General features: G+C 44.7%; 2 protein-coding genes across 2 annotated transcripts in view; one reads left to right on the plus strand and one right to left on the minus strand.

Annotated features, from left to right (window-relative positions):
* Positions 1-8,008, minus strand: part of GNPAT (glyceronephosphate O-acyltransferase) — a 36,593-nt gene extending 28,585 nt beyond the window's left edge. Inside the window, exon 1 of the mRNA XM_040242754.1 lies at positions 7,755-8,008. Coding sequence (XP_040098688.1) covers positions 7,755-7,832 — 78 coding nt within the window. The 5' untranslated portion in view covers positions 7,833-8,008. The remainder of the gene's footprint in view (positions 1-7,754) is intronic.
* Positions 8,009-8,031: 23 nt separating this feature from the next.
* The window catches only part of CUNH1orf131 (chromosome unknown C1orf131 homolog), a 36,153-nt gene continuing 25,388 nt past the window's right edge, over positions 8,032-18,796 (plus strand). The window contains exons 1-2 of the mRNA XM_040242755.1: positions 8,032-8,200; positions 16,496-16,839. Of these exons, the coding sequence (XP_040098689.1) occupies positions 8,113-8,200; positions 16,496-16,839 (432 nt within the window). The 5' untranslated portion in view covers positions 8,032-8,112. The remainder of the gene's footprint in view (positions 8,201-16,495; positions 16,840-18,796) is intronic.

Genomic DNA, 18,796 nt, shown 5'->3' on the forward strand with positions numbered 1-18,796 from the left:
ATGTTCATTATAAAAATTCAGAGGATACAAAAAAGCACAAAGAAGACTAAAATCGACACCCAGTAAGCCAGATACTATTTCAGCGAATGCTTGTCTCTATGCCTGTGGACATAGTCTCTCCTCAATCACACACATAGTTTCGTCACCTGATTTTTAAAAACTTAATGTTAAAAACACTCCTCCATGTCAATTTAAGTTTCTCCCATATAACGTTAAATGCCGGACGTCTGAACTATTTTTCATTCATTGCTACTATAAAAGGCATAACAAACACTAATATTTCTTTCGAATCTAATTAGCAGACCTGGCCTCTTTCCGGTCTTCCTTCTCCTAACCCTCGGCACAGTGTGACACCACTCTCCAGCATGCCTTCCTGTCCTTAGCTACAATTCTGAAATGTTCCTACTCTGGTTTTTAATTCTCGATTCTTGTCAAGTAGAAAATCCATCCCATTTCTCTAATTCAGAGATTCTCAAGCTGGGGGAAATTTTCTCCCTAAACTACAAATATGTCTTTTTCCCTCCCACTTCCTTTCATGTGTGCAAACCTCTCCAGCCCTCTTCTCACTCCACGCAGCGCTGAGTGCTCTCACCTACTCAACCGCTTGCAAATATTTGCTCCTGACTCCCCTGCACTGTTCTCTCGCTTCTTCGATTTGGCCTTTCCAAAAGTGAATTCATTTCTCCTCTGAACAATCCTACAACCTGATCGTTCTCCTGAAATATCAATCAATACCCTCCATGCCATCCTCACTCCTCAGTTTACATCATTCTAGACCTCTCCTCCCTCACCCTTTACACCCAATCCATTTCATCCTGCTAACAAGGCCTTTAAGAATCAATCCTGAAAAAAAAAAAAGAATCAATCCTGTCTTCTCATTCATGTCTAGCCTGTGCTCTTTATCACAATAGCTTCCTCCCTGGTCTCCCTGCCTGTTTTGCCCCTTTGAATCAGTCTTCCATGCCACTACGTGCCTTTTTTATTTTCTTTTATATTTAGCAGTGCCAGGTCTCAGCTGTGGCATGTGGGAGCCAGTTTCCTGTCCAGGGATTGAACCCAGGCCTGCCTGCGTTGGGAACACTGAGTCCCAGCCACTGGAGCAATGGGGAAGTCCCCACTCTATGCCCTTTTTAACACACAATTCTGGCCAAATTCTGGTTTAAAATATGACTTCCCCCTCACCTCCTTCAGAATAAGACCTAAGCCACTCCTGGTGTCATGCAAGAACCTCTGAGACCTGCTTTTCCTTCTCACCACACTCATGGTCCACTTAACAGCGAGTGATTCAGTTTCCCCATCACAGTGCATTGTTGACATGCCTCTGGGCCTCCGCACATGTCCGTGGGCCTGAAATGCCCTTCTGTCCCTGTCCTTGCTCAGGTATCACTCTTCTGTGAAAACTCCCCTGGAGAGGCCCTGAGGGCATCTCTCTGCCTTTCTCCTTAGGACTCCTTTCTGCACACAACTATTACGGTATACATCCCATGACATGTGACCATCTGCAAGTCTGCCTCCCTACCAAAATGCAATTACCTTGAGGGCATCTTTGTATTTCCAACATCTAGCTGTGTTTGGAATACATATATTTTGAATGACTAAATGTTAAGGTAATTAAAAAAAAAACAAACAGAATTTTAAACTGAGACCACCATTAGGCACAACAAGAATATAAACAAAAGCAAAAAAGCATTGATGGGGAGCTTAAGTATGAAAGGGTAGCATGTAAAACATGTGAAATAGGCAAACATGAACATTTTTATGTTCATATATAAATAAAGAAAATATATGAGGAGAAAATACTGTAACTGTTGGAATTCTGGTGTAAAACTGCAGTCACGGTAACATATCACAGACTCCTGCTGAAGAACCTTAAACCTCACATTTCTCATTAACCAAGTAACAGTATAAGTTATATAGGCTCAGACTGGGTAGAATGCCACAAATTACCATTATAAATGATATAATTTTCAGGGACAAAAAGATCTTGAGAGACCTCCCATTTAGTGGTCCTAGGTGTGGGAAGAGAAAAGGATCAGCATCAGTTGGGGAGGTGTGTATAGGGTTGGGGGGTGCAGAGAGAGAGGACGGGGGAGTGAGGAGAAAGGGAGTCCTCAGAACAAGAGCGTGCCAGGCAGAGCAGCAGGTATGCCTACTCTGCAAACGTCCAAGATATGCTCACCTACAGTCCTTCCATGGTTCTGTTAACTGCAGGATCAAACTCATACCTCTTAACACTTGAGCTGGCTACACAAAGACCTAGTTACCTAAACAAGCTATGACATCCCACGGCTCCTACAGCTTTGTTCAAGTTACCTCCAGGAGCAGCATTCCTTATCAAACATTTGGCACCTGTTATTCTTGGCACTGTGGTATATGTTGGGGATAGGAGTTGTGTTGTTGGTAACCAGGTGCACGGTGGTACCAGTTGTTGAGGCAGGGCACTTACCGATGGCCTTCCCCTACTGTCCACCTGGACAGTACTCAGCCTTCAACCACAGTGTCTGTACACCTCCTCTGTGTACTATTTCTAGAGTCTCCTTTAACCTAAGACTGAAATGGTCATCTTCTCCTTTGAGTTTGTAGGGAATCCTCATTACATTTTCATCTAGAAAACATCAATAAACTTGCATTTGGTGTTTCCCCTACAAGACTGTGAACTTCTTGTCATGCGTCTTTTAACAAAATTTGTTCTTTTGGATGTGTTGGGTCTTCACTGCTGCGAGGGCTTTTCTCTAGCTGCAGTGCGCAGGCTTCTCACTGATGTGGCTTCTCCTGTGGTAGAGGGCTCCAGGGTGCACAGGATTTGGTAGTTGTGGCTCCCAGGCTCTCGAGCACAGGCCCAGTAGTTGTGGAGCATGGGTTCAGCTGTTCCGCGGCATGTGCGATCTTCCCAGATCAGGGATCGAACCTGTGTCTCCTGCACTGGTGGGCAGGTTCTTTACCACTGAGCCACCAGGGAAGCTCCTTGTCATTCATGTGTCATACACTTTTGTATTTCTAGTCCCTAGTAGGAACCCAATCATTGTCTGTAGTTTTTAACACAGGCTGCATATTAAAATTAACTCAGGGAACTTAAAAAAAATTCTGATGCCCAGGCCGCTCCCAAAGATTCCTGATTATTTGGTCTGTGAGTGCCACCTGCGTATCAGAAGTAGTTTTGAAAGTACTTTAAGTATTTCCAACATGCAGCCAGGGTTGAGTGTTACTGCTCCGTAACTGGTCTTCCCCACGTCTTGCTGGACAGGTATTTACCAACCTAAAATAAATACTCACAGGAGCAAAATACAATGAGGAGTTCAAGTTAGAAGACTGAGGTGAAGTGTTTTTCCGCCACCGTCTTCCCTATCTTACTTTGTACAGCAAGCCTCTACCTGTATCTCCCTTACAACTGCTCTGGTGGGCCCACTCACTCAACAGTGACTGAGAGCCCCAAATATACCCAGCACTGTTCTACAGGCTAAGAATACAGCCTGAACAAGGTAGACAGGAAATGTGCCTGAGGGAGCTGAATGTGCCCTTAAGGAGATAAACAACAAAGAAACAAGACAGGTTCGCGTAGGGAGTCCACCAGGAACACGCTGGTAAAGGTGCATCTATGGGAGAGCCCTGATTTGTAGCAAGTGTCTGTGGTCTATACCCTCCCACCGTGGCAAGTTTCAAGCTACCAATGCCTGCGTGCGTGCTCAGGTGCTTCATCGTATCTGACCCTGTGCGGCCCTACGGACCTAGGTCCATGGGATTCTCTGCCCATGGGGTTCTCCAGGCAAGAGTGCTCGAGTGGGTTGCCATGCCCTCCTCCAGGGGGTCTTCCCGACCCAGGAATTGAACCTCTGTCCCTTACATCTCCTGCGTTGGCAGGCGGGTCCTTTACCACTAGCGCCACCTGGGAAGCCTCAAGCTACCAACACAACCTCACTAAACAGAGAAGACGGAAGGAGCCACTGCACTTTAGGAATCCCACCTTACAGTGTGACATAAAGAACGTCAAGAGCGTAACAGTGAAATTTAGTCAACTAATGAGGAAGTGCTGAGTATCAACTATTTTTAACAGTATTTAATGGAAATTTATATAATAATCTTTAATTTTTAATAACAGCAGTGTTTTAACCATATGGTTGCAAACTTCACACAAGTTAAACAATGAGCTTTGAAAATCAGGATAAGACTGATGTAGCATAACACTGAAGAGAGAATATAAAGAAAATAAAACAGTAACTAATGAAGAGTGATTGGAGAGCTACTTTAGACTGAGTGTGGGGGCAGGGTAAGGCCTCTTTGGGGAGATGATGCTTGAGCGGGGATCTTAATAATAACAATAATAAAAGGCCAGCAATGCAAAGTTCTGGGAAAACACAGCATGTTGTACAGAGAGGACTCTAAGTACTCTGAGGAGGGAGCATGCTCACTTCTGAGAAACAGAAGGCCAGTGTGGCTGAACACCAGCAAGCGAGAGGAGTCAAGTCAGAGACGGAGCAGTTGCCCGACTGTGTAGTCTTGCAGGACACTGTAACAGGACTAGACTTTTCATTGAGGCTCTAACAGCAAGTTCTCATTTGGGTCACGGGCACACCCAGCAATTACCCACTCCCAGTGTGCTTTGCCTCTGTGGCGTCACTGGAAGATTCCAAGCAGACCTATGGCTTCAGACACAACCTACTTGCTGATGGCCGTCATATCCATGTATTAAGGCCAGATCATCCTCTTTCACGCTGGTATCATATTTAAATATCATATGAAATAGCATATTTCTAACTGTATTTGGATGTTTCCCCAATACTTTGTGATGTATTGGGTCTATAACAAGATAATTCACAAGTTAAAAAATCATAATGTTGCCTCTTACATCTCCAACTTACCACACCCTAAACTGAAATTGCTATTGTATAACTCCAACTAAACCTGTTCCTCTTCCTCTTTCTTATCAGTGAAAGGTGGCATCATCCGTCCAGGTGCCCTATCGCAGAAATCAGGAGTCAGCTTCAGACGGCCGCCTCTTAGCTGCCATAGGTAACTGTCCCGAGCACTAGACAAACTCACCCGTCTCCCTTCTCCACAGACTTACTGCCACTGCCTTACTTCAGGCTTTCATCAATCACTTCCATGAACTGTGGCAACAGAGTCCTAACTATCTTCATGCTTCCAGATCAGATTCCTTCCCTAACCAGATTCTCTTCCTACAGTCTCTGCTTAAGTAAAAGAGATTATCCACACAATCATTTGAGAAACCTAATAGTCTTCTTGGACTTTCAAAAATACAAATCTGATCATCCTTAAATGATGCCCCATAGGGACTTGCCTGGCGATCTGGGGGTTAAAACTGCACAGCGGGAACAGGTTCGATCCCTGGTCAGGAAACTAAGGTTCCACATGGCGCAGCCAAAAAAATAAATAAATGGTTGCCTCATAAAGTCAAGATTTATCCTTAAGGGCATTTAAACATATAAAATTCCTTTAGGAAATATCCTCTGCCTATTTGCTTAGCGGTGCTTCTCATATTCCCTTTATTCTACCCTTGGCGATCTTGGTTCCCCCAAACATGCTAGGGTGTGGTCTTCTGACATTGGCGCCTAGGGTAGTCTTCCTTTTCCTCCTATCTTAAAATTCATATCTTAAAATCTCATTTCAGGTGTCATATTCTCTTAGAAGCCTTCTCCAAGTTCCCAGACAGGTTGGGCGCTCCTCCTCATCCCTCCCACAGTATACTGAGCATGCTTTAATCACTGTGCTTACCTTACTTGCCTGTGTACTAAGTGGCTTCAGTTGTGTCTGACTCTTCATGACCCCATGGATGAACTGTAACCCACCAGTCCATGGGGTTCTGCAGGCAACAACCCTCCTCCAGGGGATCTTCCCAACCCAGGGATTCAACTCACGTCTCTTATGTTTCCTGCATTGGCAGGCATGTTCTTTACCACTAACGCCCCCTGGGAAGCCCTTATCTCACTTAATTATGATTATTTGTTTATTTTCATGATCTCCTGTGAAGTCCTTAAAGGCAAGAGGTGGATCTTTAACTTCCATATCTTGGACACTGTCAATGCTAACTAGAACACTGTAGGTACCTACTACTGTAACATCTGGTGCAATCAGCAGTTTCTACAACATCTCTTAAGATTAGAGTGTTGCACAATTAAGAGCATGGCGAGGAAATATATAAGGGCGGTCTGAACCAGTAAGAAAAAGTTCAGGTTAACAAGAAACTAAAGACTGTAGTCATAAGAGTAGTGAGGGTTGCTGTCTAGCTTCAAAAGTAGTAACAGTGTACATGCAATTGCTTTAGTTTTTCACGTGAAAAAGTGGACCAAAGTCTTATCTTTGGTGAGTGGGGGAAATAAAAAATCAATTATTTCCTTTAATACACATGTGGAAAATTGCTGTTAATTCATAAACCAGTTTAGGGCTGAAAAAGCTACCTATAGGGAGTCAGAGCTACACAGTACCCCTCTTCACTACATTCCAAGGTTGAAATATTTCACTGAACTATGAAGTGAGGTCAATGAAGAGAGAGGCACAAGTGATAAACCTTAGGAGAGTGGACAATTAGCACCAATTATAAGCCCAAGTTCTTCACAGCAAGGGGACAGACGTTTTCCCATGTTCCACCGATTTCCCAATTTGAAGGTAGAGGTGGGTTTTATTGTTGTTCAGTCACTAAGTCATGTCCAATTCTGTGCAACCCCACAGACCAGCCCTCTAGGCTCCTCTGTCCATGCAATTTCCTAAGCAAGAACACTGCAGAGGGTTGCCATTCCTGTCCCCAGGGGACCTTCCAGACCCAGGGATCCAACCCGGGTCGCCTGCATTGCAGGTGGATTCTCTATCATATGTACATTCTTTTCTGAAACTGAATTTCTTGTTTACTTTGCTCTTTCATGTTCTCCCTGTTACCACATTCCTACATAAATTAACCTTAGATTTAAGCCAGAACATGGATAAAATGACTTTAAAATATGCACTTTTATTTCTTCCTATGGTAAATAAAAATTAATTTATTTTTAAAGTCAGTTGCCCCAGGGTTGTGCAATATTGAGAGCTACAAATTTCTGCCTCAAAATTTCTTCATGAAACTGTGAGTGACCAACATTCCGTTGGCAGAAAAAGTTAAAATCAGGAGAAGAGGTTTAGGCGGTGAAATGGCCAACTGTAGGGAGGCCGGGTGCTATTAGCTGTCTTTCAAAATGACTTGTGGGAAAAGTACAATCATGGACAGAGACAGAAACACAATAAAAATTTCCAGAAACTCCAAATCTTCTTAGATTAAAAGTCTTAGAAGCTCGATGCACACACACAAGCCAAATACTTTTTCTCCCAGGAATATCACACCTGCAAAAGAGCGGGATGGGGAACCACAGGCTACGTCAGGTTGGGTCAGACCCGCAGGTTTCTCCGGCTCGAGAAACCAACCAAAAGATCGTTCGACACGCCCTCGCTAGAGAGGGAGATTCCTAACTCTACTCCCTCGTTTCGGTGTCAGTGGCTTCCTGAAGGCCCCGTGCCTGGTGGAGTGAAAGGGAAGGAACGAGCGGGCAGGAACCAGAGGAACCATCACCAGCACCAACTTCTAAAAGCACACCGACGTTCACACTCCCCGAGATACACCGTCGCCCTGGAAACCAAATCAATCACCTAGTCCCTCCTCTGGGGATCTCGGACCCACTCCTCTGGACCTCGGGTCGCAGCCCGGAGGAACCCGGGACCAAGAGAAGGGGGTCCTCTCGCAGCCCCGCCCCGGCCTCGCTCCCCTGGGCGCATACCGAGTAGAGGAGCACGACAGCCCCGGGACTGGTGGAGCCAACGGAGAAACAAGAGCTGGAAGAACTGGAGCGGTCCATGCTGCGGCTGCCGTCCCGGGCGTGGCCTGGGACTCTTTGCTAAGCAGTGGCGGTGGTGCTGCTGTGGGCGGTTCTTCCGCGCGGGGCGGCCCGACCTCGCCTAGGGCGGCAGCACCCTCTACAGCCCCTCCACGGGACCCCGGGCGCCGCCATCTTAACCAGGACGGAAGCCGCGCGGGGACTTGCGGCGCGCGCAGCCCGTCGGAAACCGGAAGCGGACGCCGAGCGGCGGGAGGCCCGCGAGATCCGCGCAGTCTCGCCGCGGCCCGGCGGCCTCACGATGGCTCAGGAGACCCGGTTGGCGATTTCCGCGCCTCCCGGTTCTCAGGCCCTTCTGGACGCTGTGCTCCAGAACCTCTACGACTTTGGTGAGTGCGGGGCCTGGGAGCCCACGTGGAGAGCCGACTTGAGGACCCCGGACGTGGCTGGCCTCAGCTTTCAGGCTAAAGATGATTGCTCCTCGAGCACCCCTCGGCTCGTCCAACCCGGTTCAGATAATGGGTCCTGCACCCTCCCCTCGCCTACGACCGGGGTTTGTGAGTTTTTCTATGAATCAGATGTCCCAGCTCGTTCCTGAGTGTGAGGGCCAACCGGCTTGCTTGTCGAAAGCATTAAGGCTTTCAGACTTAACGAGGAGATGCGCACAGGACCTCATGCTCTGGAAATAGCGGCCTTTCTCACTCCCGACCTCTGGGAACCCCCTTTCCCCCATGCACCCCCAGATCCGCGTGACCCTTGTCGCGTTGGGACCCAGTCTTTTAGTGACTTCAGAGAACGGTTTCACCTGAAGCTTTTCACGACCTTTCAGCCTTAAGTTGGCTGACTTATGCTCGCTTTCCTTCATGTTGATTGCGGAAAAGGAAACTTATCATTAAAGGTTGCGAACTGCTGGCACTTCCGCAAGGAGCCAGTTCTACACACTCTGAAGAACTTTACCCCAGGGAAGATGACATTCCTTCATGCGCCAGAAATCATTAGGCATTAGGGCCTTATATGTCAAACGCATTTCTTCAATTTGTATTGTGATGTTGCTGTTTTATTTTGGAGCCAGTTGGTCAAAATTCTAAGCTCATTACATAGCTTGGAATAAAAATAATAGCTAAAAAAGCATTGCGGTTTTACCATATACTCCATACTTTACATGTATATAGTCATTTAATTATCACAACAATTCTATGAAATAGATATTGTCATTAATACTGTTATTAAGAGACAAATAGCATTATTGTAGAAATAAGCACTAGAGGTGAAAAAATTTGGAAGTTCACCCAGCTAGTAACTTGAAGACCTTGGGTTCTAAGCCCCACACTGTCTGTCTCCAACTCACTCACTTGTATTGACTTGTAGAGTATCTCTGGGCCTTTGGAAATGTTGGAAGACAGAGAAGAATTAGTCTCTGACCTTGAGGAGTCCTGAGGAGAAGAGTTTTTCTGCAAAATCCTAAATATAGTTTGTGTTAACACAGGCTGGAACTTACACTTGGAGCTCTGAAGACTCGGGCTGCATCTACTTGTTTTTATATCCCTAATGCCAAAGTTTAGTTGGCTCTTTTTTTAATGTGTCTATTTTATTGAAATATAGTTGACTTACAGTGTTTCAGGTACACAGCAAGGTGATTCATTTATACAAACACACATACTAGTTTTTGAAATTATTTTCCATCGTAGGTTATTACAAGACATTGACTATAGTTCCATGTGCTGTACAGTAAACTTTTGTTGCTTGTGCATATCTATTTTTTAATTAGAAATCTAGCATTTTATTTATACTAAGTCAAACAAGTGGAATCAAAATGTAATTTTTTTAGTTAGGCAAAAATTCAAGTTTTCTTACATATATATTATACATATGTATACAAATGCTTTTTAGAAAAAAAGAAATGGAGAAATTGGAGAACATAGACTGAATGAAACGGGAGCACTGAATATGAAAGAGAAAAAGTGAAAGTAGGTGAAAAGGAAAAGATCATCTATAGTCTAATTGTCTTTAAACATGGGTGCTCGTTAGAAACGTATCTGGAGCTCTGAAGAAAAAACTACCTGAGCATTTGTATTTTTCAAAAAAATTCAGGATAATTCTGATATGCATCTGGATTTTAAAAAGTGATTACAGGTTTTTCTATTAGATCCTAGTTTTGGTGATAGAGAGTTCTATTATTTTTCTGTTGACCAATCATGGTACAATAGTGTTCAGTGAGTTCAGTTCAGTTCAGTCGCTCAGTCGTGTCCGACTCTTTGCGACCCCATGAATCGCAGCACGCCAGGCCTCCCTGTCCATCACCATCTCCCGGAGTTCACTCAGACTCACGGCCATCGAGTCCGTGATGCCATCCAGCCATCTCATCCTCGGTCGTCCCCTTCTCCTCCTGCCCCCAATCCCTCCCAGCATCAGAGTCTTTTCCAATGAGTCAACTCTTCGCATGAGGTGGCCAAAGTACTGGAGTTTCACCTTCAGCATCATTCCCTCCAAAGAAATCCCAGGGTTGATCTCCTTCAGAATGGACTGGTTGGATCTCCGTGCAGTCCACGGGACTCTCAAGAGTCTTCTCCAACACCACAGTTCAAAAGCATCAATTCTTCGGTGATCAGCCTTCTTCACAGTCCAACTCTCACATCCATACATGACCACAGGAAAAACCGTAGCCTTGACTAGACGAACCTTAGTTGGCAAAGTAATGTCCCTGCTTTTGAATATGCTATCTAGGTTGGTCATAACTTTTCTTCCAAGGAGTAAGCGTCTTTTAATTTCATGTCTGCAGTCACCATCTGCAGTGATTTTGGAGCCCAAAAATATAAAGTCTGACACTGTTTCCACTGTTTTCCCTTCTATTTCCCATAAAGTGATGGGACTGGATGCCATGATCTTCGTTTTCGGAATGTTGAGCTTTAAGCCAACTTTTTCACTCTCCTCTTTCACTTTCATCAAGAGGCTTTTTAGCTCCTCTTCACTTTCTGCCATAAGGGTGGTGTCATCTGCATATCTGAGGTTATTGATGTTTCTCCAGGAAATTTTGATTCCAGCTTGTGTTTCTTCCAGTCCAGCATTTCTCATGATGTACTCTGCATATAAGTTAAATAAGCAGGGTGACAATAGACAGCCTTGACGTACACCTTTTCCTATTTGGAACCAGTCTGTTGTCCCATGTCCAGTTCTAACTGTTGCTTCCTGACCTGCATACAGGTTTCTCAAGAGACAGGTTAGGTGGTCTGGTATTCCCATCTCTTTCAGAATTTTCCACAGTTTCTTGTGATCCACACAGTCAAAGGCTTTGGCATAGTCACTAAAGCAGAAATAGATGTTTTTCTGGAACTCTCTTGCTTTTTCTGTGATCCAGCGGATGTTGGCAATTTGATCTCTGGTTCCTCTGCCTTTTCTAAAACCAGCTTGAACATCAGGGAGTTCACGGTTCACGTATTGCTGAAGCCTGGCTTGGAGAATTTTGAGCATTACCTTACTAGTATGTGAGATGAGTGCAATTGTGCAGTACTTTGAGCATTCTTTGGCATTGCCTTTCTTTGGGATTGGAATGAAAACTGACCTTTTCCAGTCCTGTGGCCACTGCTGAGTTTTCCAAATTTGCTGGCATATTGAGTGCAGCACTTTCACAGCATCATCTTTCAGGATTTGAAGTAGCTCAACTGGAATTCCATCACCTCCACTAGCTTTGGTCGTAGTGATGCTTTCTAAGGCCCACTTGACTTCACATTCCAGGATGTCTGGCTCTAGATGAGTGATCACAACATCATGATTATCCGGTCGTGAAGATCTTTTTTGTACAGTTCTTCCGTGTATTCTTGCCACCTCTTCTTAATAGCTTCTGCTTCTGTTAGGTCCAGACCATTTCTGTCCTTTATCGAGCCCATCTTTGCATGAAGTTTTCCCTTGGTATCTCTAATTTTCTTGAAGAGATCTCTAGTCTTTCCCATTCTGTTGTTTTCCTCGATTTCTTTGCATTGATCGCTGAAGAAGGCTTTCTTATCTCTTCTTGCTATTCTTTGGAACTCTGCATTCAGATGCTTATATCTTTCCTTTTCTCCTTTGCTTTTTGCCTCTCTCCTTTTCACAGCTTTTGTAAAGCCTCCTCAGACAGCCATTTTGCTTTTTTGCATTTCTTTTCCATGGGGATGGTCTTGATCCCTGTCTCCTGCACAATGTCGTGAACCTCATTCTATAGTTCATCAGGCACTCTGTCTATCAGATCTAGGCCCTTAAATCTGTTTCTCACTTCCACTGTATAATCATAAGGGATTTGATTTAGGTCATACCTGAATGGTCTAGCGGTTTTGCCTACTTTCTTCAGTTTAAGTCTGAATTTGGTAATAAGGAGTTCATGATCTGAGCCACAGTCAGCTACTGGTCTTGTTTTTGTTGCCTGTATACAGTTTCTCCATCTTTGGCTGCATAGAATGTAATCAATATGATTTTGGTGTTGACCATCTGGTGATGTCCATGTGTAGAGTCTTCTCTTGTGTTGTTGGAAGAGGATGTTTGCTCTGACCAGTGCATTTTCTTGGCAAAACTCTATTAGTCTTTGCCCTGCTTCATTCCGCATTCCAAGGCCAAATTTGCCTGTTACTCCAAGTGTTTCTTGACTTCCTACTTTTGCATTCCAGTCCCCTATAATGAAAAGGACATCTTTTTTGGCTGTTAGTTCTAAAAGGTCTTGTAGATCTTCATAAAACCGTTGAACTTCAGCTTCTTCAGCATTACTGGTTGGGGCATAGACTTGGATAACTGTGATATTGAATGGTTTGCCTTGGAGACGAACAGAGATCATTCTGTCGTTTTTGAGATTGCATCCAGGTACTGCATTTTGGATTCTTTTGTTGACTATGATGGCTACTCCATTTCTTCTGAGAGATTCCTGCCCACAGTAGTAGATATAATGGTCATCTGAGTTAAATTCACCCATTCCAGTCCATTTTAGTTCACTGATTCCTAGAATGTCGATGCTCACCCTTGCCATCTCTTGTTTGACCACTTCCAATTTGCCTTGATTCATGGAGCTGACATTCCAGGTTCCTATGCAATATTGCTCTTTACAGCATCGGATCTTGCTTCTGTCACCAGTCACATCCACAGCTGGGTATTGTTTTTGTTTTGGCTCCATCCCTTCATTCTTTCTGGAGTTACTTCTCCACTGATCTCCAGTAGCATATTGGGCACCTAATGACCTGGGGAGTTCCTCTTTTGGTATCCTATCATTTTGCCTTTTCATGCTGTTCATAGGGTTCTCAAGGCAAGAATACTTAAGTGGCTTGCCATTCCCTTCTCCAGTGGACCACTTTTCTGTCAGACCTCTCTACCATGACCCGCCCATCTTGGGTTGCCCCTCAGGCATTGCTTGGTTTCATTGAGTTAGACAAGGCTGTGGTCCTAGTGTGATTAGATTGACTAGTTTTCTGTGAGTATGGTTTCAGTGTGTCTGCCCTCTCATGCCCTTTTGCAACACCTACCATCTTACTTGGGTTTCTCTTACCTTGGCCATGGGGTATCTCTTCATGGCTGCTCCAGCAAAGTACAGCTGTTGCTCCTTACCTTGGACGAGTGGTATCCTTACCGCCGCTGTTCTTGACCTTCAACGTGGGATAGTAGTAATTACATAATCACAAAGTAAAAGATGTTTATCAGTTTTCACAGTCAATAGCCAGACAAAAAGTAAAATATAATTACAATTGCAAGCCATAATGGGAACATGATTAACGATATAAAACAATTACATAGAATTTAGGGGGGATCAAGTAGAGTGATGTGGTAAGTGGAAGTGCATACATGCACATTTTTCACCCACCCAGTCAGTGTCTTTTGGTTGGTGCATTTAATCCATTTACATTTAAGGATCTATATGTGTGATCCTATTATTTTATTACTGTATATAATATAATATCCTACTATATTATTACCGTTTTCTTAATTGTTTGGTCTTAATTGTATAGGTCTTTCCCTTTTCTTGTGTTTCCTGCCTGAAGTTCATTTAGCATTTGTTGTAAAGCTGGTTCCGTAGTGCTGAATTCTCTTAACTTTTGCTTGTCTGGAAAGCTTTTAATTTCTCCATCATATCTGAAGGAGAGTCTTACTGGGTAGAGTATTCTTGGTTGTAGGTTCTTCTCTTTCATCGCTTTAAATATGTCATGCCATTCCCTTCTGGCTTGTAGAGTTTCTGTTGAGAAATCAGCTGATAGCCTGATGGGAGTTCCCTTGTATATTATTTGTCATTTTTATTACGACAAAATGGGGTTGCAGAGAGTTGAAAGGACTGAGCAACTATCTCTTACTCAAGCTTGTTGATAGGAGGGACTAGGTCTTGCTCTGGTGGGCAGGGCCTTGCTCAGTAAAGCTTTGATCCAATTGTCTGCTGATGGGTGGGGTTGCACTGCCTCCCTGGTGGTTGTTTGGCCTGAGGCATCCCAGCCCTGGGGTCTGAGGGCTCTACTGTAGGGTTAATGGCAAACTCCAAGAGGGTTTACTGTGAGGGAGACCTTCCAGTGCTCCCGTCCCTGTGGTGAGCCCCTGCCAACCCACACCTCCAGAGGAGGCCCTCCCACACTAGCAGATAGTTTAGGTTCAGTCTCCTGTGAAGTCATTGCCCCTCTCCTCTGGGTCTTGGTGTGTACAAAATTTTGTTTGTGACCTCCAAAGACTGGAGTCTCTGTCTCCTTCAGTTCCCTGGAAGGCCTGTAATCAAATCCCACTGGCCCTCAAGGGCAGATTCCCTGGGATTCCAAGTCCCTTTGTCAGATCCCCAGGCTGGGAAGCCTGACGTGGGATTCAGAACCTTCACAGCAGTGTGAGAACTTCTTTGGTTTTACTGTTCTCCAGTCTGTGGGTCTCCCGCCCGGCGGGTATGGGTTTTTTTTTTTTAATTAATTAATTAATTTTTTATTTTACAATTCTGTATTGGTTTTGCCATACATTGACATGAATCCACCATGGGTGCACATGCGTTCCCAAATATGAACCCCCCCTCCCACCCCCCTCCCCACAACATCTCTCTGGGTCATCCCCGTGTACCAGCCCCAAGCATGCCGTATCCTGCATCAGACATAGACTGGCAATTTGATTCTTACATGATATTATACATGTTTCAATGCCATTCTCCCAAATCATCTCACCCTCTCCCTCTGAGTCCAAAAGTCCGCTATACACATCTGTGTCTTTTTTGCTGTCCTGCATACAGGGTCATCATTGCCATCTTTCTAAATTCCATATATATGTGTTACTATACTGCATTGGTGTTTTTCTTTCTTTGATTTTATTGTGTTTGCACTCCTCCTGTGTCTCGCTGTGGCTTCTTCTTTGTCTTTGGACATGGGGTGTCTTTTTTTTGGTGGGTTCCAGCATCTTCCTGTCAATGATGAACAGCTAGTTGCAATTTTGGTACTCTTGCAGGAGGAAATGAGCACACATCCTTCTACTCCACATCTTGACCAAGGTTTTCTAGTCGACTCTTAATACATATATTTTCTTATTAAAGGTTTGTGTTTTAAATTTAATTTTTGGCTGCACTGGGCCTTCACTGCTACACCTACCTGGGCTTTTCTCTAGTTGTGGCGAGCATGAGCAAGCGCTCTTTTCCAGTGGTGGTGCGCCAGCTTCTCCTTGTGGGGACTTCTCTTGTTGCAGAACACAGGCTCTAGACTCCCAGCTTCAGTAGGTGCAGTTCATGCACTCAGTAGTCGTGGCCCACAGGCTTAGTTGCCCCACAGCATGTGGAATCTTCCAGGAGCAGGTATCAATCTGTGTCCTCTATGTTGCAAGGCTCATTCTTTACCACTGGACCACTGGGGGCCAGTTGAAGAAGTCTGATACATATTTACTGAATAAAAAACTGAGAAAATACAAGCAAGCATAAATACTCAGCTAATATTTAGAGAGCCCTGTGATATTCATAGGACTTTCCTGGTGGCTCAGATGGTTAAGCGTCTGTCTACAATGTGAGAGACCCGGGTTCGATCCCTGGGTCAGGAAGATCCCCTGGAGAAGGAAATGGCAACCCACTCCAGTACTATTGTCTGGAAAATCCCATGGACAGAGGAGCCTGGTAGGCTACAGTCCATGGGGTCTCTCATACTGTCAGTCAGTAGTGAGGCCTAGAGTTCTTGTCAGAACCTTCAGGTGACTGGTCGGAGTTTAAACAGTTAAAACAAAGCAGAGGTATATTAGTTGAAAATAAAGGCATTCAAATTTAGCCAATTGTCTTAGCTTCATCTTGGGCTTCCCCGGTGGCTCAGATGGTAAAGAATCTGCAATGCAAGAGACCCGGATTCGATCCCTGGGTCAGGAAGATCCCCTACAGAAGGAAATGACTGCCCACTCCAGTGTTCTTGCCTGAAAATTCCACAGACGGAGGAGTCCATGGGGTCACAAAGAGTCAGACACAACTGAGCGACTTTCACTTTTTCACTTTCAAAGGCTTTCAAATTAAGCCAGTTGTGTTAGATTCATTTTAGTTTATAACCATGAAAGGAAATAGAAGACTATGGTACCCGCCTGTAACCCTAGAGAGTGTTAAAAAGAAGCAGTGGTGGATGTACTTACATTTTTAGTAGAGACTGTGAGCCAGCTAGGATTACCAGTTCGTGGGATGTTGTCATGATGACACGATATTGGTGACAGCTGAAGCACAAAATATTTATTCTTCCTTTTTGTGTTCAAACAAACAGGAGAGACAGAAGATGAAACAGAAGAGAAAAGAGTCAGAAAAAAGAGAGAGAAGAAGACAGGTACGGGGACCCTGGCATCCTTGGCAACAGAACCAGCTCCCCAACCCGAATCTCTTGTCAGAGGCCAGAGGAAGAGTGCTGCCAGCTTCTTCCAGGAGCTCCAGGAAGAGCTGCAGGGCGCTCCTGCTGTGACCCCCAGTGGTTCCCCTGCGGGACCTGTAGTCTCTGGGGCTGCAGCAGCCTGCTCTCCCCCAAGGAATGACAGGGAGCCGGTAGAAGTGGTACAGTTTCACAGCCGAAGTAAAAAAAGAAAACAGAACCCAGATCAAGACGAGAACACAAAGGTAATGAATCAGCTCATACAGTGAAAACCCTGATGTCCTGCCACAGTTCTAGGCACTGGGATGTAACTGAACAAAACAGGCAAAAACTGCCTTCTCTCAAGGAACTTCCATTCTGATGAAAAGCAGAGGGATTCTGCTGAGCAGCAGCCTCGGGCTGCATTTGTAATTCTGGCCCAGAATTCAGTCCACGAGAGAGGTGTGCTTGCTTATCCGAACTTTTTCACAAGTTTTTGTCAAGTTCATTGCAGAAATCCAGATGTTTACATTTCTGTTGCTTTCCGCATGTCCTATAAACTTGTCTGTCAGCAAAAGAAAAAGAGGATTGTCTTAGTTTCTTGGGGCTGCTGTAGGGAGATTAATTCTCTCACAGTTCTGGAGGCCCTAAGTCCAAATTATGGTGTTGGCTGGGCCCTACTCTCTTCTTCAGAGGGTGAGTTCTTCCTTGCTTCTTGCATCTTCCGACACAGAACACTGAACTCTTCCTCCGTCTGTACGTGGCCTTCTTCCTGGTGCCTGAGTCTCAGATCTCTTGCCTTTCTCTTGGAACGACACCCATCATTGGATGTGTTGTTGTTCAGTCGCTAAGTCGTGTTCAACTCTTGGTGACCCGGTGGACCGCAGCACGCCAGGCTCCTCTGTTCTCCATTACCTCTTGGAGTTGGCTCAGAGTCATGTCCATTGAGTTGGTGATGCTATCTAAACATCTCATCCTCTGCTGTCCCCTTCTTTTGCCTTCAATCTTTTCCAGCATCAGAGTCTTTTCCAAGAAAAATCAGCTCTTCGCATCAGGTGGTCCAGTATTGGAGCTTCAGCGTCAGTCCTTCCAGTGAATATTCAGGGTTGATTTCCTTTTAAGATTGACTGGTTTGATCTCTTTGCTGTCCAAGGGACTCTCCAGAGTCTTCTCCAGCACCACAATTTGAAAGCATCAATTTTTCGGTGCTCAGCCTTCTTTACAGTCCAGCTCTCACATTAATACATGACTGCTGGAAAAAACCGTAGCTTTGACTAAACAAACCTTTGTTAGGCAAAGTGATGTCTCTGCTTTTTAATACATCCTTGGATGTAGGGCCACCCTAAATCTGGGATGGATCTCATCATGAAATCCTTAACTTGATAACACTGGAGAGATTCTTTTTCCAGAGAAGGTCACATTCACAGATTCCTGGCATGGTCATATCTGAAGACCATGATTCAGCCCACTGGAAAGACAGCTAGGCTTGCATATTCTTGATGAACATGTGAACACAAGCTAGCATGTAGCCATATCTCCTTTGATCCTAGGTCAGCTTTCCAATTCTTATAGTATCCAAGTACTGGGGCAATGGGAATTCTTACAGGCAGATAAGAAATTGATTCTTTTGGCCCTTGTAGCCAGAGCTCCCAAGCTGGCCAGCCAGGGAGCTTCCAAAGACTGGTATTCTTTACCATAGGGTACTACCTTGGGCCAGACAAATATATTAGTATTTTCTGTGTGTGCCGTGATATGAAGAAGGTTAGAGAACACTGCTGTGAAATACAGTACTGCCTTTGGGGAATTTAACTGACACTAAGCATCTAGATACCCTTGTTTCCTGAAATGTCTTGGTCTTTAGTTTCCTTTTATGTTCACTTGTGTTCATCCTTCTGGAATAGAGTTTTTTTTTTTTTTTTTCCTAATAGAAAGGACAAAAAAAGTTGTCATTGAATGAGTCTGTATCTGCCTGTCTCTTAATAATAGAACACGTACAGCCGTCTTTTTCTTTAGCTCTACAGAATCCCCTTTTCACTGTAGTGGGCTTTTCTCAGGAACCTCAGCTTGCTTTACCTTTTGATGTGGACCTTTTTGTTTGTTTATTCTGGGCTGTGCTGGGTCTTCGCTGCTGCGAGGGCTGTTCTCTGGTAGTGGTGAGCGGGGCTGTTCTCTAGTAGTGGTGAGCGGGGCTGTTCTCTGGCTGTGGTGAGCGGGGCTGTTCTC

Source organism: Oryx dammah, unplaced genomic scaffold, assembly GCF_014754425.2.
Source record: "Oryx dammah isolate SB20612 unplaced genomic scaffold, SCBI_Odam_1.1 HiC_scaffold_6, whole genome shotgun sequence".
Taxonomy (NCBI): Eukaryota; Metazoa; Chordata; class Mammalia; order Artiodactyla; family Bovidae; genus Oryx; species Oryx dammah.